At 47.4% G+C, this 26,530-nt stretch overlaps 1 protein-coding gene across 1 annotated transcript in view; it reads right to left on the bottom strand.

Moving 5' to 3' along the window:
- Igf2r (insulin like growth factor 2 receptor) overlaps positions 1 to 26,530 on the bottom strand; it is a 97,357-nt gene that overhangs the window by 32,920 nt on the left and 37,907 nt on the right. Inside the window, exons 8-22 of the mRNA XM_075950782.1 lie at positions 25,248 to 25,410; positions 24,936 to 25,098; positions 24,040 to 24,143; positions 20,467 to 20,631; positions 18,157 to 18,297; positions 16,967 to 17,110; positions 15,971 to 16,108; positions 15,450 to 15,597; positions 14,667 to 14,844; positions 13,827 to 13,942; positions 12,772 to 12,940; positions 11,866 to 12,045; positions 9,534 to 9,635; positions 8,060 to 8,161; positions 6,211 to 6,406 (exon numbers count right to left, since the gene is read on the bottom strand). Coding sequence (XP_075806897.1) covers positions 6,211 to 6,406; positions 8,060 to 8,161; positions 9,534 to 9,635; positions 11,866 to 12,045; positions 12,772 to 12,940; positions 13,827 to 13,942; positions 14,667 to 14,844; positions 15,450 to 15,597; positions 15,971 to 16,108; positions 16,967 to 17,110; positions 18,157 to 18,297; positions 20,467 to 20,631; positions 24,040 to 24,143; positions 24,936 to 25,098; positions 25,248 to 25,410 — 2,209 coding nt within the window. The remainder of the gene's footprint in view (positions 1 to 6,210; positions 6,407 to 8,059; positions 8,162 to 9,533; positions 9,636 to 11,865; positions 12,046 to 12,771; positions 12,941 to 13,826; positions 13,943 to 14,666; positions 14,845 to 15,449; positions 15,598 to 15,970; positions 16,109 to 16,966; positions 17,111 to 18,156; positions 18,298 to 20,466; positions 20,632 to 24,039; positions 24,144 to 24,935; positions 25,099 to 25,247; positions 25,411 to 26,530) is intronic.

The following is a 26,530-nucleotide window of genomic DNA, read 5'->3' as shown; positions in this document are numbered from 1 at the left end:
GGGTTAATCAAGAATGAGAGTTAGCCAATAAAAGGCTAGAGCTAAAGGGCCAGGCAGTAATTTAATTAATACAATTTCTATGTGGTTATTTTGGGGGTTAAGCTAGCCAAGCAGCTTCCTGGGCTGTGCTGCCAGTGCAAACTCTGGCTATGAAACATTTCAATGACATTTGGGGGCCCCAGGTGTTTCTGTGCCAGCTAGGGTTAGGAGAAAAATGGCTGAGACCATGCCTGTGACTCAGCGCTCCCTGCCTCAGCAGGCGGCAGGATCAGGTTGACTAGGTGTGCACAAGCAGGAGAACATGGCGGATTTCTGCTGCCATACAGAGAGATGTTTCCAGGCTGCACAGTGCTCTGCGTGGCAGATTTGGCTATAACTCAAATAAAAGGAGTTTATGTGCTGCATGCTCATTCTCAGAGTTAAAAGTGCTGAGTGCAGCTCCTACCTGGCGGCCCCAGAGCTAGCAGAAATGGTACGTCCACCATTTTCAAATTGGAGAGAGGCAGAGGCAACACCCAGAATAGCTGCAATCAAGCTGCTTACCATTTTAAAAGCTCTTCAAGACAGCAGAGAATTACAGACAATGCAACAGGACCAATTCAGACATAAAAAGACCTCTAAATGGGTCACAATGTTGAATAAATATGCAGAGCCTTGAAAGATAAAAGATAAAGAGTATAGAGACTCATAAAATAAAGTTAATGCTTTTTAAAAAAAAGAGTAAAGTCTTTAAAGAGATAGTACAGAGAGTCATAGATTAAAAGAAGTAAAGAGAAATAAGCCACATAAAGATGGAAAATTCACAGAGAGTATGTAATATTGTGCTTTCCTTAAATTTTGTGACTGTGAAGGAACTAAGTACAGAGAGGCGTTTTATTATATGGGCTGCCAAGCTAAACCAGCATGTATATTATAAAGATATCTCGACTTCAGAATTTGGGTTTAAGGATATGATGCTTTGGAAAAGAGGTTCTTCTTTTGTTTTCACAGAAGATGAGACCCTGTGGATTGCTTCTAGACCAATATGGTATGCTCGACCACACCCTCCTGAAAGGTTGCTGTAAACACCCTCAAAAACTTACTTTGCTCAACTGCCAACTGAGATAAACCTAGCATACAGGATGCACCATGAAAGACCTGATTAACAGCGCCCCCATATAGCAGGAAGAAGTTTGGAGAGAAATAACTACGCCCATATTCACAAATATTGTTTATAAATGTTCTTTTACATTTAAAGGGGGATATGATATAGATATGAATAATTTGCATTGGTGTAAATCTTGGTTTATTGATACAAGTTTAAGGTCAATTTTGTTATATGTATATGTATTTCTGATCTTGATTAAGGTATTATGATTGTGTAGTTCACTTAAAAGTGTAATGTAGCTGGGCAGTGGTGGCGCACGCCTTTAATCCCAGCACTCGGGAGGCAGATGCAGGCAGATCTCTGTGAGTTCAAGGCCAGCCTGGTCTACAAGAGCTAGTTCCAGGACGGTAACCAAAAAGCTACAGAGAAACCCTATCTCGAAAAATCCAAATAAAAAAAGTGTAATGTATAATTAGGAAATATAGGTTGTTAATGGATAATCATCGATAGTAGTCAAGCTTGTAGTCATGTTAGTTAGATTTTCTAGATATGTAGAGATATATTTCATTTAGATAGGCAGGCATTCTTCATATCTTTCAAAGGCTACAGAATATGGCATTTAAAATGTTTTAATAACTTAGGACTTTTCATGACAATGAGACACGTCTGCTCCTGGCAGCACCAATCTACTTCAAGAAGAAGATGGGCATCGAAGAGGCGCCTTATGGAGTTTGATAGCCATTTGGGCAAGAAATTGCTCTTGCCTGGACTGTTGCATAAACTGGGCATAAAGAACCCACAGAGAGAGGACTGCTGAACTTGCCTAAAGGTGAGACGATTCTTCGGGGTTCCTGATTCATGAAAAGAGTCTGCAAGACACTCTGCAGTATACAGAAGAAAGTGACTGAACTGTCTTTGAAATTTTCTGCTTCATGAAAATGTCTGCTTGATACTATGGGCCTGTAGGCTGAAGATGGATGCCCCAATGGTACAGAAGAACTTTGGGTAACTGTCCAGGCAGCAAGATAGCTCTATCATTTCTAGAGTTTTGGAGGTTGCTTACTTCTTGTTTACTTAGGTAATATTATATCCTTCTGGAGTCTTTGATGGAGTTGAAGAATAGATAGATAGTTATAGTTTTCCTTTGTTATGATAAAAGATAAAATAGATCTAAATATTGTAACTGTAATTCTAGCTTGATACCTGTTTTGTTATTTGTAATTTTACTATGCTAAAGTGAAATCCTTTCTTTTTTACACAGAAAAAGGGGAAATGGTGTAGGAGGTCCTTCTGTTTATGTATTGCTTTCATTGGTTGAATAAAGAAACTACTTTGGCCTTTTGATAGGGCAGCAATTAGATAGGTGGAGTAGACAGAACTGAATTCTGGGAGGAAGAAAGTAGGGTCAGGGATTGCCGCCATAAAGCCAGCTGCAAGGTCAGACATGCTGAATCTTTCCCAGTAAGCCACAACCTCATGGTGAAATGCAGATTATTAGAAATAGGTTAAATCAAGATATAAGAGTTAGCCAGTAAGAGGCTAGAGCTAATGGCCAGGCAGTAACTTAATTAATTCAATTTCCATGTGATTATTTCAGGGGTAAACTAGCCAGGCGGGATGGAACAAAGGGCCCGCTCTCTCTTCAACAGTGATGCTCTATTGCAGCTTTGTAGAAATATCCAATACTGCTTCCCTAACAGCTCAACGGACCTACCCTTCCCCTGCATCGCCTGCTTCTCTGTCATGAAGGGCAGTCCTGGCTGATGAGAGAGTACCACTATGCCTTTTGATTTGCATCCCCCATGCTTATTAACATTTCAACATCTTATTCCATTTTTTAGATTTTATTTGTTTATTATTCGTGTAGTATACATGAGAGAAGAGGGCACCAGATCTCATTACAGATAGTTGTGAGCCACCACGTGGGTGCTGGGAATTGAACTCCGGACCTCTAGAAGAGGAGCTAGTGCTCTTAACCTCTGAGTCATCTCTCCAGCCCCTCAATGTCCTATTCTGATCCTTGCCAATTAATCAGACTGATTTTTTGCTGCTGAGTTACTTATATGTCTGAAGGCTTCTTTTTCAGAAGTAATTGCAAGTATTCCCTTCCACCCAACTGCTTCTCCTCACTCTATTAACTGTCTTTGCTGCATAAAAATCTTTAAGGCTGATAATGAATCTATAGAATTTTCCTTTGTTGCCTAAACTTTAGGGTTTTTTTTTTTTAATCAAAAAAAAAAATCCTTGCCCAGGCTTATGTTCTGAAGTATCTCCCCCATATTTTCCTCTATTAGTTTTATGTCTCCAATTTGCCATTAAGTTTTTGACTCATTTATTTTTATACATAGTTAAGATGAGGCCGATTCCTTCTTTATACACAAATTAATAAAGACACTGTCTGGTTTCTCTGATGTATATGCTCATACTGTCTTGGTGAAAACTGCACTGACCATCAATGCATGGCTTTATCTCTGGGCTCTGTGTGCCCATTCACTTGCTGGCCCATGCTTTTCTGATGCAGGAGCTGTCATGCCTCCTACACTGATCCTTTGCTCAGCTCAAGACAGCTTTGGTTGCTCAGGATCTTTTGTGATCCAACCCACCCATCTTCTAATGTGTATGTACACACTTGGCTGATTGCATCCATCACCACATGAATGCAAGTGCCCACAGATGCCAAAAGGACATCAGATCCCTTGGAGCTAGAATGACAAGTAGTTGTGAGTCACCCATGGCTAGTGGGAACTAAACCCAGGTCTCTTTCAAGAACAGTGATGGCTCTTAACGACTGAGCTACCTCTTCAGCCCCTTTTTCCTTTGTTAAAAACATTGGAATTTTTATTTAAATACACACACACACACACACACACACACACACACACACACACACACACACGCTGAATCTGTGGGTCACTGGGTAGAACTGGCTATTTCAATATATCTTCTCCCAGACCATGACTGGACTGTCTTCTCACTTATGTATGTCTTCGATCTCTTTCCTCAGTGTTTGTAACTTTCACTGTAGAGGTCATGCACTTCCTTGGTTAAATTTATTCCTAGGTTTGGTTCTTTTATTTTTGTGCTGCTTATTAATAAAATGTCCTCCTGGTTCCGACTGTCTGACTATCTCTTCTGAGATGAGGCATTTTCTACTGGAAAGGGCGGAGGCCCCTGAAACTCTCCAGTAAGTTACAAGGCTCACATAGCCCTAGCCGAGAGACAGAGTCAGCAGCAACTGCCGGCAGGGGTTCTGTAGAGCTTCCTGAAAGCTGCACACAGCACCTCTGGCAATGCAGCCTTCCCAGGTCCTGAGTCCACTCATCAATTCCAACAGTATTTTTGAGAGCCGAAATTTTCCCTGTATGAAGTCACCCCAGATGCAAATGTGACGTCACATCTGACCCTGCACCTGAATACCAATACTAGTAATGCTATGTGAATGTTCTGTCCTACTCCTGATTTAGAGCAAGCTCCTTCAGTTTTCCCCATCCGTATGGTGTAGGTCATGGGCACTTGCCTTGATTTCCACTTATGGGGTTTTATCAAGGAGTTATGCTGAACTTTGCCAAACACTGTCCTGCACTGAGATAACCAAGTGTTCTAGGCTTTCATTAGCTAACAATGTATCATTGTTCTCAATCTGCACTGTGTTGAGCCAGTCCTGACTTGTGATAAGTACACTGCTTTTAGATATTGATAGATTTGATTTGCTATTATTTTGTTGAAAATTTCTGTGTCTATATTCAGAGATACTGGTCTGTAGCTCTGCCTTCTGTAATCTGGCTTTGTTACGGCATCATCAGCCTGTTTACACTGGGGATGATGGCCTGGCACCGTGAGTAGCACAGGGTCTCTCCCGTTCCGTGCAGCACTTTCAGGGTCTTCCACAGTGCACAGATGAGGTTCAGTATGGAACAATCTGGTCCTCCCTCCTATCTGCCAGAGACAAATTCTTACTGCTGATTTGATCCTGTCACCCCTTACTGCTCTGTTCAAATTTTGTGCCTCATGATGCAATCATATCCATTTCCTCTGCTGTTCTGATGCTGGCACGCAGCTGGCCACAGCGGTCCTTAGTGACCATTTGCCGTCTGTGGCAGACGCTGTTGTTAAAGTGCTGTACTTCCAACATCTGTGAACTTGAGATGTGAAGCGGAAAGAAGCAAGAAGACAAGACTGCGGTCTTCAGTGAAAACAATCTGGGAAGGCAGCTCCACTCCTTCCCGGTGCCCACTAAGATGGCTGGGGCATGTTGAGCAATCCAGCACACAAACATCACCTCAGTCCACTCAGATTCCAATGATGGAAAGGCACTGCCTATTAACAGTGTGACCTGGAAAGTAACCACACCCCTGGGCCCCTTTCCTCATCTAAGTCAATAGGTGGCACAGCCAATGACATGACCCATCCCTCCTGGCTCTCACTCTGATGTAATCCCTCCATGGACCACAGGCTCTGTAGCAAACACAAGACCCTTCTGTCTTCTAGTACTGCAGATGTGCAAGGCAGCAGTAATTGAGCACAAAAGGAGGCTAAGCCAGGTGTGATGGCCCACGCCTTTGCTCCTAGCAAGGTGGACACAAGCAAAAGTGAGTCTGAGGACACCTGGTTTACAGAGTCAGGGCCAGGAAAGCCAAGGCCACAGAGTAAGAGCCTGTCTCAAATGGAAAAGGAAAAGACAGCTGGGATGAGAATTCACCGTACATACAGTATCTTAACCAAGTCCTGGCACACTTTGTCTGCTGGAACTATCCACTGACGCAGATGCTGGCATTATAAAGGGCTCAGAACTGACCTTGCACTAACTAACAAAAGACGGTAACAAATAAGTTACAAGCTCAACATCTCCAGACTGTTACACAGAACCACAGTGCCCAAGAGAGGAGACAGGAGGAAAGGACCAACTTAGAAAAATGAGTAACTTAGATCGTTACTCATCACTTCTTTAGTACCTAAAGGAATGCAATTAACAACCCCCTCTGAAGAACTGGGGTACAAGATAAAAAGAAGAGGTGGTCAGAGTGTGCACAAGTGCCCCCAAGGGAAGACGTTGGTAAGTGCTCTAGGAGAAAGAATACCAGCAGAGATTAGAGGCAGACTTGGCAGAATGCGAATCAGCTCACCTTTGTCTGAGGAAGAAGACGACCCTTTGTAGGTCAGAGTGAGGAATCCCTCAGTAGACAACTGGAGGCTCTTTTCCATTCCCACTGGCCTTTCTGGTTTCAGGTTCTCCAACTCTGTCTGGGTTCCTGCCTCACAGCCAAAGGCTAGCTTTTCTTTGTCCGTTACACAGACAGGCATTGTACCACAGATATTGAACTGGAAGCCAAACAGGAAAAAAAAGGAAAAGAAAAAGGAGAAAAACAAACAAACAAAAACAACCATTTAGGTTCCAAGACTTACCACAGAAAAGCAGCCTAGAACCCAAAGTACTGCTGGGTTAAATATCTGGTTATCACCAGTTAGTTTATCAACTTTGGGACAGCTAGTTCTCAAACACAGAAAGGTAAAACCCCACGTCTAAGTAACAATACCTGTGTAAATTCCTCTAGAGTTTAGCGCATGGTGTTTTATGGTCTTGTTTATACAGTACTCTGTCTATAAATCTAATTACTACAAGCAATTATGAACGATATACTAGGGAGTGATACAAACCACTTTACAGTGTCTTTAATCACATGGAGAAAGTGTATACAGTTAAGTCTTAACTGTAAACAACTGAAGCCCCTGATTTTTTAAAGACATTGATTCTATTTAAAAAGCAGACATGTTTGCTGTAGTTATGTAAAGAAATCAGCTCTGGGGAAGAGGCCACCAAACGTGCAGGGCAGCTGGACCCAGCAGGATGGGGGACAGGGCTGGACAGTAAGGGGCAGGAGTCTACAGCCCTGGCTGGGATGTGGTGGCCCCACAGACAGGTGACCTCCTGCAGCGCATGAGTGCAGGCGCTCTACCAGGCAGCTGCATTGCTACTTCTGTTACCCACTCATCTGTCACCTGCAACCAAGAGCCACAATACCACACATGCTCCTAACAGCGTGGTTAGTGACGAGGCGGGGTCTCGCTGGTTTGCTTCTGGTGCATTCTTTATGTAGCCCGTGGTCATCTGCCTATCACACTGATACAGGCTCTGACCTGTGGAATCCTAATCACTGTACCACCTGGTACAGACCACACACTCTGCAGCTACACTAGAGCTAGCTCTAACACCGAGACCCTTCCGTGTTCCTATCTGAGTGTGGGGTGGAGAGAGCCCATGGAAGCACTCAGGAGAGTGGGGAAGAGAACGGGGCCGAGAGGACAAATCCTTCTCTACATGTGGGGTGAAGAGAGCCCAGTTCTCCAGCTAGGGACAGTTGTCAGAATGCTCCTCTCACTAAACTACGGTAGGGCACGCTCACTCACCTTCCTGTTTTCAAAGCCACTGTCCCTAAGATGACTGCCAGAACTTAAAGCAATTGTTTTAGGGGCTCTCTCCCTTCAAGTAGCTGAAGTGGTACCTCGAGAAGACTTTGCATAGGGCTCTAGGCATTCGCAGAACAGTCTACAAAGGAAGTACCCTTGGAAGAGTCTAGAACACAGCCCTCAGGTGGCCTCCCTTTAATCTCCATTTCTTCTTGACCAGTGTGTTTCAAACTTCAGTGAGCATCAAAACCATCTGATGGGCCTCCTGAAGCAGACTCGGAGCCCACCACAGACTAGTCAGGAGGCCCGCAGCAGGCCCAGGAATCAGGTTTTAACAAGGTCCTGACTGTCACTCTGCTGCTGCTTCTTGGGAACTCTGGACACACAGCAGCAGGTGAGGACTGGTGACTGCTCCCATCGGGCCCACGTGATGACGTCACTTCATTACCCGCCCCCAGTCTGGAGCTTCTTTCTGCCCTGGGCAAGCACTAAGGACACAGCTGCAAGTGCCTTGGGTGTGGTGAGCCTCATTTAAAGCAAACTAGAAATCTACTGCATCATTCTTACCAAAAAAGTCTTTCCAATGCCAGAGACCACGTATCCTTGAGAGCTGTTCAGTGGGCTAAGATTAAACACAAATCCACTGTTGGGGTCCCTTATAGAGCAAGCCTATCAGAAACAAGAAAGGGAAATAAACACATTTAAACTAATTCTATAGGAGCGAAACAAACATGCAGTCCGGAAACTCACATCAACACTTAGAGGCTCTACTTCCTACTCACTTTAAATCCCTATGGAGCAACAGTGTGTTTGTGCCCAGCCGGCACCAATGTAGGACGCGTGTGCAGAAGAATGGAACTCACCCCATGGGGGCTAAGCTACTACAATACCCAAATAAGACCACTGTTAATCCTAAGGTAGGTGGTACAACAATCATTTTTACATCCAAAAATAAATAAAACTTAAGACTTCTCTCTCATTGCCATGAATGCACCTATGAGAATATAACTGGGTCAACTCACAGGCAATTTCCTCCCTTCCTCTAAGTATACCCTCAGCCTCCAGTGTCCACCAAGTACAGGCTAGCAGTCAGAGCCCTGGGCATGGACAGGGTAGGGTGCCTGAGACAACTACTGGCCCTGAGCTGGGGCCATCGCTTTGTGTACCAGTCCAGGTGTCTGCTGCCAAACTCTGCAGTCTGGTAGGAAATCAGAAGGATGGGAGGGAAACACGTCCCACTATAAAGAATGCACACGCAGTTCCATAAGAACAACTTACTGCAGTAGCCCAGGAGGGCAGCGAAGAACTCAGAGAGCAGGGTACTCTACACTGCACAGGGCAGGATGAGCAGCCAGCCTTCAGCAGAGGATGAGGATCTACCATACAGACATCGCCATGAGACCCTGGCTACACACTGTGGGTGAGGGAGGGCACAGCACACAGGTGAACTCTATTCTGTGTGTGAGGTACCATGAGTCACTGAGCCACCCTGTGTAAAAGGTCACAGCGGAACACATGTGCTAACTCTTAAGATCCATGAAGCACTGGGTTCCTCCTAGTAGGTAAAGTCACAGCAGACACGTGGGCTTTGCTCTGTCAATGAGATCCCATGAGGCAGTAGGCTCCACCCTGTGGACAAGGTCATAGCCCTCTCATGGGTCTCATTGTATCAGACATTGATATGTTCTGGAATGGAGTAATGGGAATCTACAGACCCCTGGCAGTGATGGAGAGCCCACTAGGATGCACCGCAGAGGGAAAGGATAGTGAGCCAGGTGGAGACAGAGGCAGGTGGATCTCTGTGAGTTTGAAGCCAGCCTGGTCTACAAAGCAAGTTCCAGGACAGCTTAGACTGTTAAATAAAGAAACCTTGTCAGGGGTTGGGGGGGATTTCAGTGAGCAAGGCATAAAGCTGGGAGTCCTGAAAATCTAGGTACCAAGGGTAGGGAGGACGCAGAGGGTGGTGATGTGTGAATCAAAAAGCAGAGATGGAGGCAATGCAAAGTCAGTCTGAGCATGGGCAAGGTGACAGCACACATACCTGGTCTGTGTCTGTGATCGTCTGGATAGGGCAGGCAGCCTCTGTGTTCCACAGGAAACTGACCACACATTCCCAGTTGTGAGTGAAGATGGGGTGGGTGTTCTGGAAGGCCACAGCGCAGAGAGAAATCAGCAGGACAGCAACACAACGGGCCGACATGCACTAACTTCCTCCCTAGAGCACAACGCTCTCATTGCCCTGTAGGAGAGGTCAGCTCACATGCCTGGACATTAGCACATCTGAATTCACACCAGCAGTAAATGGAAAAACTGGGATCCAGATAGCTGAAACCGAGCCTACATACCCAGAGTTGAAGCAACCAGAAAGCTACTAGACAAACTGGTTTGCGTGTCAGGGAAGGGCTGAGAAGCCACAGAAAGAGGTACAGAGGAGCTTCTAGGTGGGAAACAGCGTGTTTTGTGACTTGGGTCTGATTACACAGATGTGCTAACTTGTGCTATTACTGGCTTTTAGTTTGTGGGTTTCAACAAGAAGTCTCCTCCACAAGACACATTCCATCTTGAGTGCTGTCTCCATCCCAGGCAGCAGTGGCTCACTCTTAGCTAGTGAGACAGCACAGCAGAGACTACTGGAAAATGCACTGGAACTCTGTAACCAATAGCCACAGCCCACATACAAGCACCCTACCTATATGCCATACCCACACTCCCCTCATCAGTCCTGAAAGCAAGCAGAAAGACCCAGGCCTTACCTATGGTAACTCCCGTGAGCCTGACCTCCCTGTATCTCCTTCAGTAGTCTTGCCTAGGCCCGCACTATGCACCAAGCCCACAGGACACCCAGCTCAACCACTGTGGGAAAGCACTTGAAAAACTAAGATGATGGAGGAAGGTCATTGGCTAATAAAGGAACTGCCTTGGCCCATTTCATTGGTTAGAAGATAGGTGGGAGGAGTAGACAGAACAAAACGCTGGGAGGAAGAGGAAGTGAGCTCAGACTCGACAGCTCTCCTCTCGGGAGCAGACGCCTCAGAGAGAGACGCCATGCTCCCCACTCCAGGGAAGATGCACGCTATGAAGATCCGACCCAGGATGGACTTAGGCTAGAATCTTCCCGGTAAGCGCACCTAGGGGCGCTACACAGATGATTAGAAATGGGCTAAATTAATATGTGAGAATTAGCCTAGAAGAGGCTAGATAGAAATGGGCCAAAGCAGTGTTTAAATGAATACAGTTTGTGTGTAATTATTTGAGGGCCTTAAGCTAGCCGAGCAGGCGGCTGGGGTGTTGGGGACGCAGCCCCGCCGCCGCTCCTATTATTACTACACTAAGAAGGGTCTGGAAGAATCTTCTGGAACTAAAAGAGTAGTCTATGGCAGGGCTCCTACACACCCAGGACACGGGCTGCCGGGAGTAGATGGAAATGAAACCAGCAGCTGCCCACCTATGTAAGGCAAGGGGTCCTCAGGGACCACAGGCCCAGGATCACTCAGCCAGTCATTTCATACCCTCAGAGATCTGAGCAAAGAACAAGTTTCCTGTCTGTGCGATACCGGATACCAGGCCTCACATCCACTGGACTAGACCCCAGCAGAATCCAGAAGCATCTAATTCCTGTCAGCAAGTCAATCTCAAAACTGATAGCAAAAAGCCGGGCGTTGGTGGCGCACGCCTTTAATCCCAGCACTTGAGAGGCAGAGGCAGGCGAATCTCTGTGAGCTCGAGGCCAGCCTGGTCTAGAAAAGCTCGTTCCAGGACAGGAACCAAAAGCTACGGAGAAACCCTGTCTCAAAAAAAAAAAAAAAGAGCCTAAATCCTTGCTAAAAAGCACCTGGGTCAGAGAATTATGGTACACACCTTTAATCCCAGCTGAGTTTGAAGCCAACATAGTCTACATAGTGAGTTTCAGGCTAGCCTGAAATCCTAAAATCCTGCCCACCCCCCAGAAAATCAAAAAACAAAAACAGGGAGGGAAGGAAGGAGAGGGGGGGAAGGAAGGAGGGAAGAGGGACAACTAGTAGCCACAAATGTGGCAAAATAAAAGTTCTATACATAAGACAGGCACCACAGCCCACACCTTTAACCCCAGCACTCAAGGGGCAGAGCTGCAGGATCTCAAGGCCAGTGAGCCACACAGTGAGACCCAAATCTCACACAATCAAAACCTGATCCCTAAAAGTTCCACACATCTGGTGACAAGTGTGCAGTACCAATGATGGACATAATATTCTTGGTAACCCAAAAATGCCTAAAGTGACCAATTTTATGCCCTAGGTATTTTGCTGCAATTTTTTTTTACAAGTATAGAAGTGCACACACTGGCCCTGCGCGCTTTTCCGCAGCTCCTGCCACAACTTCGGCACAGCACTCACCAGGCGTCCCCGACCACAGACGAGATGGATCCTGGTGCTGTAGGTGGTTAGCCGGCCATCACTGGTGGTGCAAGCAGAGCCGTTCACATATTCTAAGAGGAGGCTGCCACTCTCCTCCACCACAGGGCCTGTCTTTGCAACTCCCAAGTTACTGATGGATACAGTCTCAGCCAAGGAGCCCTGCAACATAGTGTGGGTGAGACTTCTCCTGGAAAGCTTTACTCCTCAGCAAGTCAGCTTGCTGCTCAACAGTAGTCAGAGCCTATGACGTCACCACTAACAACTGTGTGAGCGGGCAAACAAAAGTGAGGAGTCCCCAAGCAAGAGGACAGCTACGCTCAGAGGCTACTATCTGGGGAAGAACACATCCCCTCTGAGCACCAGAGCACACCACTAGAATGTGCTAACAAAGCAAATCCTCACACTGCTTCTGCAGAAGTCAACTTCTGGAGTCCACCTACAACTTTCATGGCCCACCACATGTGAGGACCACAAGGAAACGTACGAAAGCCCTGCCAATGAGAGCAATCAAGCAGATGATGAAGTGTTAACAGTCAGAGTGGTACTGACACATGCACCTGAGCCATCTCAGCAATTCTGTCAAATCCTGGAGACCTCTGGGCAGCTGAGGCTCCGAGCTGTGAAGTCTGCAGAGTCACTCGGGCACCTGAATTCGGGTCAGACATAACCAAGAGAGCCCTCTGCAATGTGCTGAACCAAAAGCGGCCAGGGGACATTTTAAGACTGAACAAAGACTCTAAGCCTGCTCAGGAGGCTCACTGTGCGGTCACTCTCCTCAGAGGCTTCAGCTGGGCAGCAGGACAGGCCTGATCAAGAGCTATACAACAGCTACCTTCACACACTAAGCCTCAGACTCCATAGAAAATGTGAGAACGGCAGACACACCTCCTTGTTTTCATATCTCATCTGGCAAGCAGAAGCATATCGATCACAGCCAGGCACAGGATTCAGAGGCCGGCACACGTTGAGGTAGTATTTCCTCCGTGTGACATGTTCCCGGGAGTTTTCCATGGCGTACCAGTTTCCTCCACGGCCACCTTCAGACTTCACTAGACTAAAGTTTTAACACAAAGGTATGGTTTTAAAACTTCGAACCAGATAAGGTTGGGCTGTTAATGTTTACTCATTAGAGAAATAAAGACATTCTAAAAGGAAATACACTTGAATCAAGTCACAGATGGTGACTGAACCACAGGACAGGCCATAACACTGACATTCTGAAGCTCCGCACGCAGAGGACCCTTCAGAATTCGCGCACACACACACACACACACACACACACACACACACACACACACACACACACCATACACTGAGCTACCGTTTCAGACAATGAAGCTACACATTAACTTTGCTGTGACAAAGATCAATTACTGTCACAAAGGTGGTGAGATCAGACCACATCCACCTCCTTGATGTGGGAGTGTCATATATCAATCTGTTGATTTCATTGGTTAAGCAATAAAGAAACTGCTTGGCCTCTGATAAAACAAAAAATTAGGTAGGCGGAGTAGACAGAACAGAATGCTGGGAGAAAGAAGCTGAGTCAAGGAGTCGCCATGATTCTCCCACTCCAGGCAGACGCAGGTTAAGATCATTTCTGGTAAGCCAGCTCGTGGGCTACACAGATTATTAGAAATGGGCTGGTCCAGGTGCGAGAGTTAGCCAAGAAAAGGCTAGATATAATGGGCCAAGCGGTGTTTAAAAGAATACAGTTTCCGTGTAATTATTTCGGGGCATAAGCTAGAGCTAGCCATGTGGGCGGCCGGGTGCCGGGGACGCAGCCCCGCCACCCCATATTACAACACCCCCTTTCTGCTCTGTCTCTCCTGGTCCTGCACCCTGAGGCCAACACAATGCCTATCACCATCAACTGAACCATTTGCTCACCAGTGACCACACCTGAGGAAGGCCCACGGCCAACTGCTGGCTCTGCTCACCTAGAGAGGTCATACTGTTCCATCATGGAGGGGTCTGTCACCATGCACTCCAGGGGCTCTTCTGGGCAGGCATAACTGGTGTACCACCGGAAGTTGTAGGTAGAGTTGTCCTCTTCCTAATCCCAGGACAAGGAAACATGAAAGGGTACGGCTGGAGTCTACATCTGGAGCGTCCCCCAAAGACCACCCAGGGAATCCTGGCCCTCGCTCAACACCACGGAGCATGATGGAACCTTTAAACACGTGCACGAAGGAGAAGCAGACATGCACAGAGTAGCTCTCCAGCTCTCTAGTTCCTTCCTTGTTCTCTTGCTTCCTGGTTTTGAAGTAAATGGCTCACTCTCTGTCAGGCCCAAAGCAATGAGCCAACCAACCACGGACTGAAACCTACAAGACTGGGTGGCAAAATACCCTTTCCTAAACTGCACACCCGTGTGTTTGCTCCAGTTACAGAAGCTGAGAATGGAAGAAGAAAAGAAGATACTATGCAAAGAGCTTTAAAAAGAAAAATGACTCTAAGTAAAAGTTACTAAAAAGACGGCCTCGTCAAAAACTATAATGGAATCTTGATAAGGGAAAAATGAGGGTGATTTTTTTTTTTATCTTTTGCAAGTTTTCTAAAAGAACAAACAGGGCTGTGGACTAGCACTAAGATAGATGGTCCTTTGAATAAGAGCTTAACATGTGACTAAATACTGCCTAGGCACCCTGAGAACTGCAAAAGGACTAATTACATGACGGTCTGGCCAGAAAAACAGACTAATAATAGCTCAGTTTCTACAGGAAGGGCAGGCAACTGGCCCAGATCTGCCCAGGCCAAGTGCCTGAGACTTTCCCCACCTGATATTCCGGGAAGCCTACTCCAGCGTCTCGGTCACAAAGAAAGGTGATCAGTGTGGCTCTCGGTGTGTGCTTTTCATTGTTATAAGGCGTGCCATCCCTGTAGCTCAGCTGGATCATCCCATCATAGTAAGAAAGGATAGTATTGCTCAGCCCCAGGTTCCAAGACTTCTTATCACTACAGTGAATACAGAAATGTCACTTGGAAAGTCCCATGGATCAGGAGCTCACCAAGGCTGCACAAATGGGGGCAAATGCAGTACCTGGGAATCTCATATGCAGCTCTTCAGACTGTAGGAGGAAAAAAGCAACACACACATACACACTCTCTCTCTCTCTCTCTCTCTCTCTCTCTCTCTCTCACACACACACACACACAGACTCTCTCTCTCTCTCTCTCTCTCTCTCTCTCTCTCTCTCTCTCTCTCTCTCTCACACACACACACACGCCCAACTTTCAGCACTACTAGCTTACAGTGCAACTCAATTCATTACAACTAACACTACTCAGTAAGGAGAAATACATATATGTATATGCATGAAGTGTAAAGCTCAAAGTTCACAGAAGTGGGTATCAAATGAGCCCAGACGTTTCTCTACCTCCTAGGATAAGGCTTGCCCCTTCTCTGGGAAGTTCAGCTCCTGGCATCCTGCAGGTTTTTCTGACCAGGTCTCCTCAGTATTTAAATGCTTGTCAAACAATGATGTTCGAGGGGAACCTAACTCACTGAAACACACACTAGCACAATACCAAGGAACAAATCACAATGAGAGGCCACTTGCCTTTTTGCTACCTGGCAGGCCCCTGAGTTTGGCTGGCAAGGGTCCATGGATACAGGGCCACAAACATTTATGTAGAAGTCATACTTCTCTGTCTCAACTTTATAAGCACCATTCTTCTTTGTGAGAGGAGACAAATCAAAAGAGAACCCTAAAACAGAAACAGGGACGTACGTTAGGTCAGTGAGGACGCGGGAGACTGGTGAGTGCATGTGTTCTCTGAGAGCAATCACTCCGGGGCAGTGACAGTGAAGAAGAAAGGTCACTCTGCCTTCATGCTGCCATTCCTGCCTTCCAAATGTGGATGTGGATCTCCTATGGCTCAAGTATACCCAGCCCAGCTACAAATTCAAGATGGGCTCTGCCACAGCTCAAACACACAACCAAAGATGCTTGGCACTCCAGTTCAGTAGCACTAACAGAGTTCTAAAACAAGGACCTCCAACAGTCATATAAAGTGTTAACAAAAGCTTTCTTTGGCCCCAAGTTACATTAGACAACAGAGACATTGCTTAGGCACACACCTGCCTGAGCATCAAAGACCGTGCAGTTCTCTCCTTCTGTCTTCGACAACACACAGGCAGCAGCTGTGTGCCACTCAAATTCATAGAAGCAACCATCAGGTCCTGTAGTTCTCAACACTGGAGCACTTTCTAGATCACCTGTCAAAGGGAAAGGGGAGGGGGGAGATCAATCACGAATCTGTTGGTTCTAATAATTTTCCCTGTTCTAGCTCTTTTGAAAGTCCTGGGAAAGATAAGGTTACAAAATGGTCCTAAAGAGTTGGGGATGTGGTCCATTTAGTAGAGTGTGTGTCTAGCATGCACACAGCCCTGTGTTCAATTTCCAGCCCTGCAAAGAGCAGACATGGTAGCACACACCTATCAATAATACCAGTACTCAGAAGGTGGAAATATGTTCTACCAAAATAAAACAAGAAACAAAGTAGTCCTAGCATGTGACCTCCCACGGCTGGGAATTTATACAAAGGAAGCTTTACAGGACGGATATAGAGAGGATGTAAAGCATCCAAACTCCCAGCAATGAAATGTTCTAAAATAGTTAAGACTGTGCCATGTCAATAAGGAAATCCCTGGAAATTATAAATAGAACTGTGAGGCATGGAATGCACAAACACAGCATTCTGAGGACAGCAAATACATGCACAGATGCAGATCTTAGCAAAAGGACCACAAACTCCTCAGTTCACAGCTCAGAGGGTGAGATCAAGGAAACATTTTAAGGCATTTATGACCCCTCCCGAGGAAGTTCAGCATTCCATACCCCTTATCCTCTCTCAGGCCTTAAGAACAGGATATTATGCAGAGAGACACACGACTCTCCTGGAAAATGTCAACACCACTCCCCAAGGACAGCATATGGTTTCTCCATTTCTAGGCTGAAATCTAATCAACTTACTATTCCCATCAGCAGAGACTAGTGGTGCTCAGCTCTGCCCCTTCCGCCCCACCCCACTGCAGCTGATGGGGAACGTGGGCACGCCTCTCCTGTGACAGTACCTGGTTTGCACACGAGTGTGATGTTAGTTGTTATCTTCTTAGCATTACCACAGTCGTCACCATCAGAGTAAGAGAGCTGCATGTGTCCTTTCTCTTTTGTAGGAGAAGAAACAAATTTTCCAAGGCTCTTACTTCCATTCTTATCTTGAAAAAAGGAGGGACCATAAGATATGCTGGGAAAGTCTCACTGCATAGACATAAAATTACATCAAAACTCAGCCAAATGCCAAACACCCTCTTCTCAGCCCACCTGACCTGGCTGGAATGGAAACAGGTTTTCTTGAAAGAAAAAATAAACAGTCACCTAAGACCACCTCCTGACTCCGCAGGGTCAGGCTGGGTCTGACATGCAGGATTCCCCCAAAGACACCTTATGGTCAGGTTGGTGTGTGCACCATCACTGTCTGTGAGAAACACTATTCCATGCCCAGGGCCTCAGCCACCCTGAGACACAGGATGCTGGAAAGCACAGCCAAACCACAGGCTTTATTCACAAGCAAGCAGAAACACACATATGTGGCACCCACATTGAATTACTGGCTCAGCTGCTTTTCAAAGATGTTTATGCCTGAGTCCTTAGTAAGACAAGAACAAACACCACGTACTTTGAGACACATCTCTGGTTCTGAACACCAGGGTAATCCCCAAATCCGACTAAGCCTAATTCTGCGTCTGTGTTCCTAACAGAGTCTATGTGCTCTCTTCCTGGAATTTTCAAATTGCGCCATAACTGACACACAGCTCTGTGACACACAAGATAACAGAGACAGCAAGAACCCAAGACAGGCTGCTCAGCTGGAGGCTCCCCTAACTGTGACCAAGGCTGCTGAGAATTCAGTTAGTTTTCTGAGCACTGGAAATACTATTCTTCAGGTCACAAGATGGAGCCAGACACTGAGCATTTCCTAACACGGCTCCTGCTGCCTGGGTGCACCTGTGCCAATGGGCTGCAGGACCGCAGGGCACACTGGTTCTGACATCTCCTGACACGGCTCCTGCTGCCTGGGTGCACCTGTGCTGACCTCAGGACCGCAGAACCGCAGGGCAAACTGGTTCTGACACTGAAACTGTAGAACACTTAATCATCCTTAATATCTACATCCAAAGGCAGGAGGCTTACGCAGACTACATTCTACGTCTCTGCCAGGGAAGCGGTTACTAGAAAGAGGACTCCCCTCCAACTGACTCACCCACAGCACATACAGCAGCATCTTCAGGACAGTTCCTGGCCTGGCCCTCCGGCAGCACTCGGTGACAGACATTGATGAAGAAATACTTCTTCTCTGATTCAGCCTGGCCACCATCCACTGCTTCCCAGTTCTTCTCCGATTCTGCAACCAAACCCAACATCTGTTAGTCCTTAGGGACTTTTTTCTGATGGTCACATCTTAAAACAGTGACTAAGTCAAGGTCAGACAACCCCTAGCACTCCACAGAAAGTCATGGCGTCCCCACTTTGTCACTAAGAGTGTCAGGGACAGACCATTCATTCCCCCCAACCTGCTTTCTGCAGAATGAAACCACAAACTTCTCCCACACCCTACAGAATCAAAAGACTGAACCACATCAGAAGGTCAGTCGCTGTCTTGAGCCTGGTGGAAGGGCAGTGGTCACATGGTCACTTCAGGTCCCACAAGGGCCTGTGCAGCTAAGAGAGCTACTACTTCTTCTACACAGGCTGGCTGGAGCAGAAGGCTGGCTCACAGGTGAGGAGGATTCCAATGAATCCAAAAGAACAGGTGCTGATGGGAAGTGGGGAGGGGAGGAGCTAGGGGTAAGGACACTAGGTAAAGAAAAGAGTAGTCCTAAGAACAGACCTCCATCCCACAGACTGGTACTGCAGAACACACAGGCACACATTCTTATCAGAAATGGTCCCTTGGCAAGCCGGCAACAAGGACTTAGAAGTAAAATGCCACAGCTTGCCAGTGACAACACACAATGCTTTTGGAAAGCTAGGCTCCCAAGTCCACAGCCTTGAAGGACAGAGTGTGCCCAAGTTTCCCCCCAAAGTGGGCATCGGCTGGAGCGGGCGTGGGCTGCAGGGCAGGGCAGGGTTTTGTGAAGCAGCATGGAAAGATTTCAGATTCTCCCAAAGCCAGGTAGTGGTACCCGGTCTGCTAAGGGAATTAGTGTACCTCTGCATCAACCCTCAAGATCCTAGTTTGTCTTGTAACAAACTGATACTTAAAATTTAAAAAAACCAAAAACAACTGTGCTTCCCTCTGCTCCTGACTGCAGGTGCAATAGGACCAGCCATCCATGTTCCTGCTGCCAGGCCCTCCTTGCCATGACAGACTGTATCCCTTCCTGAACTACAAGTCAATATACCCCCTTCCCTTGAGAACAAACAAAACCTCATGTTGCTGTGTGTGTCTCAGAAGTACACCATGGGGGTGGGGGGGACCACAGACTCCCACCACACTCGCCCTTCCTTTAAAAGGCCAGCACCTGGCAATCTTCCTGAAGCCCACATTGCTGAGCTACACAAGTCGTAACAGGGTTCTATTCAGAAATCAGAGCTCTTTCCACATTGCAGAAACCCACCCTTTCATTAGTACATATACCTGGGATTCACCACACCTTCCCGAAGCTATTTTAACTTTTATAGAAATTTCCTGTGTTCCTACAGCTTCCAGGATGCTTAACTACTAAAGCATGAAGATGACTTCCTTCCTCCTGAAGCAATGAGCTAACACAGATCATTTACTCTGGACCCTGAATTCCTCCAACAGTGCTTTCACACAGATGGGACTCCAAAGAGGATGGGGCAGGCAGCTACAGTTGGTACTGGTGCAAGTTAATTCTATCTTAGGAGATGCAAGGCTCCTACCAACCTACTCCAGAAACCCCCTAGGAGGGTCGGGTATTTCTGGGCATAAGCTCTCATCTACCTCACCTACTTTCAGCAAGAAGCCACCCATGAAGGCAGTTGACACAGGAGGCTTCAGCAGTTTTCAGTCACCTCGCACCTTCCCAGTGCCTACCACCTAGCAAACGTACACCAGTCTCTATGATGAACACCTTCATACTGACATACACTGTGGGGCACACCACCATCCATGCTGGACAGTCCTCCCCGATCTAGAGACCAGGGACATGCTGATCCCTTTTCAGTGGGATCGAAGAGATAGTCATACAAAAGGGCAGAACACGGACTGTAGACATGATGGAGCACCAGCTCCACCAATCCCCTCAGTCCCTTGTTAAATGCAATCACTGCCCTAAAAGGCTGCTGGAGAAAACTGTCTCAAAGCATACAGCACAAGGCCTGTCGCTGGTCCCTGAAGTTCCAAGTGAACTGGTAAGGTGAGCCAAGACAACTCAACTACAAAAAGTGGGGCTTAGATGCCAGTAGTCTACGTCTTAATTAGGTGTTCCTTATAGTTTGTGCTACTGCTAGAAGAAAAAGGGGTCTATGACAGCTGGCAATTAAAAATGTTCCCCCAAACCATTGGGATCAAATATCTTGTGGTCCCCAAAAAGGAAAGCAATACTACCTGAGTGGCGAGCCAACACAGACAGGTCATAACGGTTCTTGCCATCGGTCGCCCCGCAGAGGAGATCTTCCTTCTCTTTGACACAGGCATACTTAGTGTCCCACGTGAAGAAGTAGGTGCAGTCCACCTCACCTGTGAACACAGGCTCTCCTCTTCCATCTTTACCTGCACATGCAATGCCACAGGAGAACGTTCGATTCAGTGACGTGACCCAAACCCAGGGGCTTCTCAAGAGCCAGGGAAGAAGCAGAAATGAAGACCAACGCCAGCTGTCTGGCCAGTTGTCCAGAGACTAGAATGGCTTCAATAAAGCTGACAGTCCATGCCGCCACCCTGTCTTATAGCGGAGCGGTAGGGACTCTCCAAGCTTTATGGAACACTGTTCAGTCTCTCAATGAGGAGATGGGAGGAGAACTATTAAGCACAGGGAAGGTAGCAAGGCTCCAGGCGGCAGTCATGCTGTGAAGGAGGAAAGTGGAAAGACCAGAGCCCCAGGTCCAAGAGTACAGGATAAGGATGAGCAAGACCTGAGGTTCCCCCAACACCCGCACCATGGAGGCAAATGGAGGCAAATACATGGAGATCCTGCGCAGTGACTTCAGATAAAGCATGGCAGGGTCTCACATGACCACAAAGTTAGGGGTACCTCCCAATGCTGTTGGCACCCACGCTTGCAAACTGTCAGGATACGTGTCAGGAAGGTCACACTAGAGTCAACACCACCCCTCCTCCACCCACAGAGGCCCATCCATTGCACAGAACAGCACGGCTCTTCTCTTCCTGGGCCTGAGACAGGGCAAAGCACTGGCCCTCCCTCTGGAAACCCTAGCCCTTGGCCGTTCCCAGCTGGTGGGCCACTGGGGACAAAGCTGCCCTTTTTTTCCCTTGGTGTGAAACCCTTGTTGGTTTCACAGTCCCAGCTGGCTGCACCTCCCACATGTCTGCCTGCATCCTTAAGGTGTGGTGCATGGGCATAGTCACGTTTTAAGGAAAAGGGAAATTAGGTTTTATAGCCCAAAGCAAATGAGTTCTCGGGTGTGATTTCTAAAAGAAAAAAAAGCATTCATCAATTCACTAGGATTGAAAGATCAAAAGTTTACCTATCCCATATTAATCTAAGCACTAATACAATAAAGCAAAACAAATCTGAAAAACATTAATAATTGTTATAGAACAGCGGTTCTCAGCCTTCCCAATGATGCAATCCTTTAATACAGTTCCGCATGTTGTAGTGACCTCCAACCATAAAACTGGTTCATTGCTACTTCATAACTGTAATTTTGCTACTGTTATAAATCTCAATGTAGCCGGGCGGTGGTGGTGCGCGCCTTTAGTCCCAGCACTCGGGAGGCAGAGACAGGCGGATCTCTGTGAGTGAGGCCAGCCTGGTCTACAAGAGCTAGTTCCAGGACAGGCTCTAAAACTACAGAGAAACCCTGTCTCGAAAAACCAAAAAAGAAAAAAAGAAAGAAAAACAAATCACAATGTAAATATCTGATATGCAACCCCTATTGGGGTCATGACCCATGGGTTGAGAACCACCGTTATAGAGGCAGCTACATAAAATTCCATAGTAATGTTCTTCCATAGTGAAAACTTTTGTAATAAAAAGAAAACATGAAAAAGAAAAGGGTTTTGGCAATGAATTCCAATCTACATGGTCAAGACCTCAGCAAGGAGTCCAGGACCCCACCTTCCCAGCATCCCACAGGGAGAGCCGCCTGAGCAGGACTACGGGAGGACCTGAGCAGAAAGAGACCAGCCTGGTGGCTGCTGGCTGAGGACAGAGAAGCAACAGCAGGCTTCGTGGGCAAGGGAAGGAACAGGAGGAGCAAGTTGCCTAAGGTCCATTCCGGTGAGTATGGAGAGCAGAATAGATATGGATGTGGGGAAGAACCTAACAGCCACGGCATTTCTTCTACTCAGCCAGAGGCCTCACAGCCTGCGAGAGACAAATACACCATGCAGACAGAGCTTATGTGAGCAGTTTGTTGAGATAAAGGGAGTGTGGGGGTAGGGGACAGAGATCTGCTTGCCTCTTCAGAAGAAGAGCAGGAAGAAAGCTGGCATGGGTGGAGCTTGTCTCTTAAAGGGACCTTTGCACCTGTGTACAGACTATGAAGAGACCTAGCAGCTATAGGACCCTGGGATGGCCAGAGTATTGCCTGAGTGCATCCTGCCAGGTGACAGGGGTCAACATATTTCTGAATCAGAACAACATCACAGCCCTACTGAGGTTCCTCGTGACGCCACCCTTCATGACATGTGTCAGCCTCTCTGCAACCCATGACCTCCAGCAGACTTCCCACGCTCCAATTCGGCCTGTCTAGGCAAGCAGACACAGGTCTAATCATAGCTCTCCAGTCCATGCCTTTGAGGGCCCCATGTCCTGGGCCCCACAGCCATTCAGGCACCAAGCTCACTATCCCCATCCTGCAAACTCTCCTCTGGCCGCCTGTCCTTGGCTGTCCCAGAACCAGCTATATACTCCTGCTATACAGCCCTACTGACCTGGAGGACCTGGAGCCTCCTTGGGTAAGGGCAGATAACAACTTGCTCTATAGATAGTGGGTCAACTCTAGCAGTTTTCCCAATACTCAGACACAAAACCCCTTAGCTCTACTTTTAGTCTGCAGACTCCCTGAGAGCCATGTGCCACCCTCAGGCCCCTGTGGAGAGAGCCTTAGCAAACGGGCATGGAAACATGCAAGCACTGTGAGTGATTGTAAGAAGAGGGCCCCAGTGAGCCACAGCCCTCAGGGCCCTTTGCTTAGAAACCAGCAGAGTTATGAGAACCTAACTCCAGGCACCTTGGTTGCTCCCAGATCCTACTGTGAATCATGCAGGAACCACCCAGGACTGAGCGGAGAGACAGAAACAAACACCCTCAAGGAGCAGCCACCATGAGACTGGAAACCAGGCCCAGTCTCAGGATGAGAGCCTATTGAGGAAGAAACAGCCAGGGGTGCCTGGGGCAGAGCTAGAGGCGCTTGAACACAACAGTTCTCTAATGACAGAACGTTATTGACTGTCTCCAGGTGCCAGGAATGTCTGAAATCAGGCCCTGAAGAGCAGGCAGCAATCCAGTGACTCAGGGATCCCTCTAGTCACTCAAAGGGAGCCATGCCTACAGCTGGGACTTGCCCAGTGGCATCCCAAGATTCCCAGATTCAAACTCTACCAATCTAGCACTCTGTAAAAATTCTCATGCCATGATAGAAGTGGCACACACTTGAAGCTGCTGAATGAGGCTACCTCTGCTGGGCCTGCTCTGCTGAGTGTGCCTGCAGCAGAATTCAAGACAGACTCTCTCCAGCAAGCCCAGCACTGGGCAGATTCCCAAAACAAACATGGAGAGCAGAGGAAGATGGAAACAGGATGTATGTATGCATCCTGGAGAGGAGCGGGGGCAGGGAGGATAGTGCTGCAACAGAAAAACCTGGGGACTGGAGGTGGCCAGGCCCAAAGGCAGCCAACTCACCCCGCTGTTCAGCACCCTCCTTCCAAGATAAGACCCGTGTGCACATGCAAGCCCTTAACACAAAGCGGGGTGGGCAGGGCCCACGCACTCACCTGCGGTTTTGTTGCACTCAAAGTTGATGACGCTCATTCGCTGGAAGCCAGAGCTGCACTCATCACCTCCAGAATAGATCAAGGTGAGGTCTCCATCTGAGTACCTAGATTGTCGTGAACACAGTGCTTTACAGAACCAAGGAATTCAAGGTTTCAAAAACTGCTTTGTTAAGCCTTTTGCACACCACCCACAAATCCCTCCTGACATAAAACAGCAGGCTCTCCAGCCAGCTGGGCAAGCGTCCTGCGGAAATGAGTTCCGAATGTTCAGGCTGTCAGCCTCTTGCTGTAGAGTACTAAGGGACCAGAGAGAGGGAGGCCACTTTGCTGGCAGCAGCAGACTGCTCTTGCTGTCACTCTGGGACTTTACTCAACATGAATAATGCCCACAAATCAAACAGCCCCACTAGCAACTTCCAAAGGTACCACACCTCTACCAGATCTGGTGTAAGACTCAATTCAAAAACTGCCTCTTCTTACTGCTTTCGGGAAGCCAAATGCCAAGTTAAAATCCTAAGAATTATGTCAAGTGAGGTTTTTAGCTATTTAAAACTAGTATATAATGCTAATGGTATTTCAAGTCCTCAAATTGCCAGAAAAAATTAAAAAGGAAAAAAAAGACTTATCAAAACCATAAATTTCAAAAACAATAGCCATATAAAGTGTTAGCTACCTAAATTCCCTCCGATGCGTTTACAAAGCAATAGTTCTAACAGATGTGCTCTTATCAGAGTCAGGAAGCTGCCCAACTGCACAAGAACAAATGGCAACTTGCCCAAGTAGCACAGGAAAGCATGTTAGGCTCTGACTTTCTTGTGCTGGGGGTAAAGGGAAGAGGAAGAGGGAGCTAGAGTCAGGGCCTACAAGGACATACAATGCACTTGACAATCACCCACCGGAGGGTCTGGTTCTGGTGTCTTCCTGCTATTTTGACTTGGGTGGAATCCACCTTCTTCTCTTGACAAACAGCAGCCTCTTTGTTATTACAGAGTCGGCCCTTTGTCCCACAGACATTTATATAAAATGTGTACTCTCTTCCATCAGAAACATAGGAGGGCCCTAGAGGAAGGACCAACAAGAAGAGAGTGTTTACTGGCACCTGTCAGAAAGCATGGTATTTCTTCTAAGCACACCGAAGCCCATCTCTCCCTCTTCCAGCCAGGCTCCTCCAGTGAAGCACAGGACAGAACAGAGGACCCCACACATACCGGCATGCTGGGCCAAGGGACTGAGGTCAATGGTGATGTCATGCTGCTCACTGCTTAGGGAGCACGTTTCACTCTCCAAGTAATCTCTGTGGCAGGCATATTCGGTGATCCACTCAACCTCATAGCGACAGTTGGACTTGGCCGTGAGTTTGGGAATGGTGCCCTATAGGGAGCAATCAGAGAGTCTTAAATGCAATGCATTTACACACCTCCCATGTTCTGGTCCAAACACAGGCTGCTAGAACTTTTTGTTTTTCTGTTCCTTGTCCCTGGCACATTCTGGTTGTCTAATTCTATTACTCTTACCAAAATTCAGGTGTGTGTGCAGGTGCACTCACCTGTGTGTACATTGGGAGGCCACAGGTCAACTTCAGATGTCTTCATGTACCACTTCCCACCCTGTTTTTTGTGACGGTTTTGCAGGAAGAATATCAGATGAGCCCGGAGAGTGCGGCTCTGCTGGATTGGCTGGTCAATGAGACCCAGGGACCTGCCTGTCTCCTAACACACCCAGCACTGAGGTCAAAGAAACGGGTATTTGGGGTTCAAACTAAGATCGTCATGCACAGAAAGCCCTCTGCTCTCTGGCCACCTCAGCATAATCTACAACTTGTTTTTAACCTTTTCTCTCCATTTGACCTGTCACTGTGAGTGACACCCAAGCCATAGTTAGCAATTCCACTCTGAACCTCATCACTGAGGAATCGGTGCACCCTGGTAAGCATTATGGGTGGCTCCACACCCTGGAGCTGAGGGAACTCTGCCATGCAAGAGCACCACCATCCGCTGCCCTCAAACTTCTCAGAGCCAGTTTGCACCTGTTGTGCCAGCCCTTGAAAGGCTAAAGCAGGAGCACTGTAGGTTTAAGATCCGCCTGAGCTGACCTCTCAAAAGAACAAATATGGATTGGAAAACAGCTCAGTCAGTAAAGTGTTTGCTGCCCAAGCATGAAGACCCACGCCGAATGCCCAGACCCACGTAACAAGCCATGCACAACAGCACACACTCTGTAATCACAAGGCTGGGGAGGAAGCAGCCCTGAGCTCAGTGGTTGGCTAACCTGGGCCAATCTAGCAAGTCTCAGGTCCCAGTGAAATGCTTTCTCAAAATAATAGGGTAGACAGCTCCTACGGAACACCCAGGGCCCTCTAGCCACCACACACAACTGTGCACATGACATGCGCGCGCACGCGCACACACACGCACACACACACACACACACACACACCTCTCAAGGTGTAATGTACACCTAAATAAAAAGTTCTTCTAGGGCAGGTGGGATG

Source organism: Microtus pennsylvanicus, chromosome 1, assembly GCF_037038515.1.
Source record: "Microtus pennsylvanicus isolate mMicPen1 chromosome 1, mMicPen1.hap1, whole genome shotgun sequence".
Classification (NCBI taxonomy): domain Eukaryota; kingdom Metazoa; phylum Chordata; class Mammalia; order Rodentia; family Cricetidae; genus Microtus; species Microtus pennsylvanicus.
The sequence above is the reverse complement of the archived record's forward strand: the minus strand, read 5'-3'. Positions and strand labels throughout refer to the sequence as shown.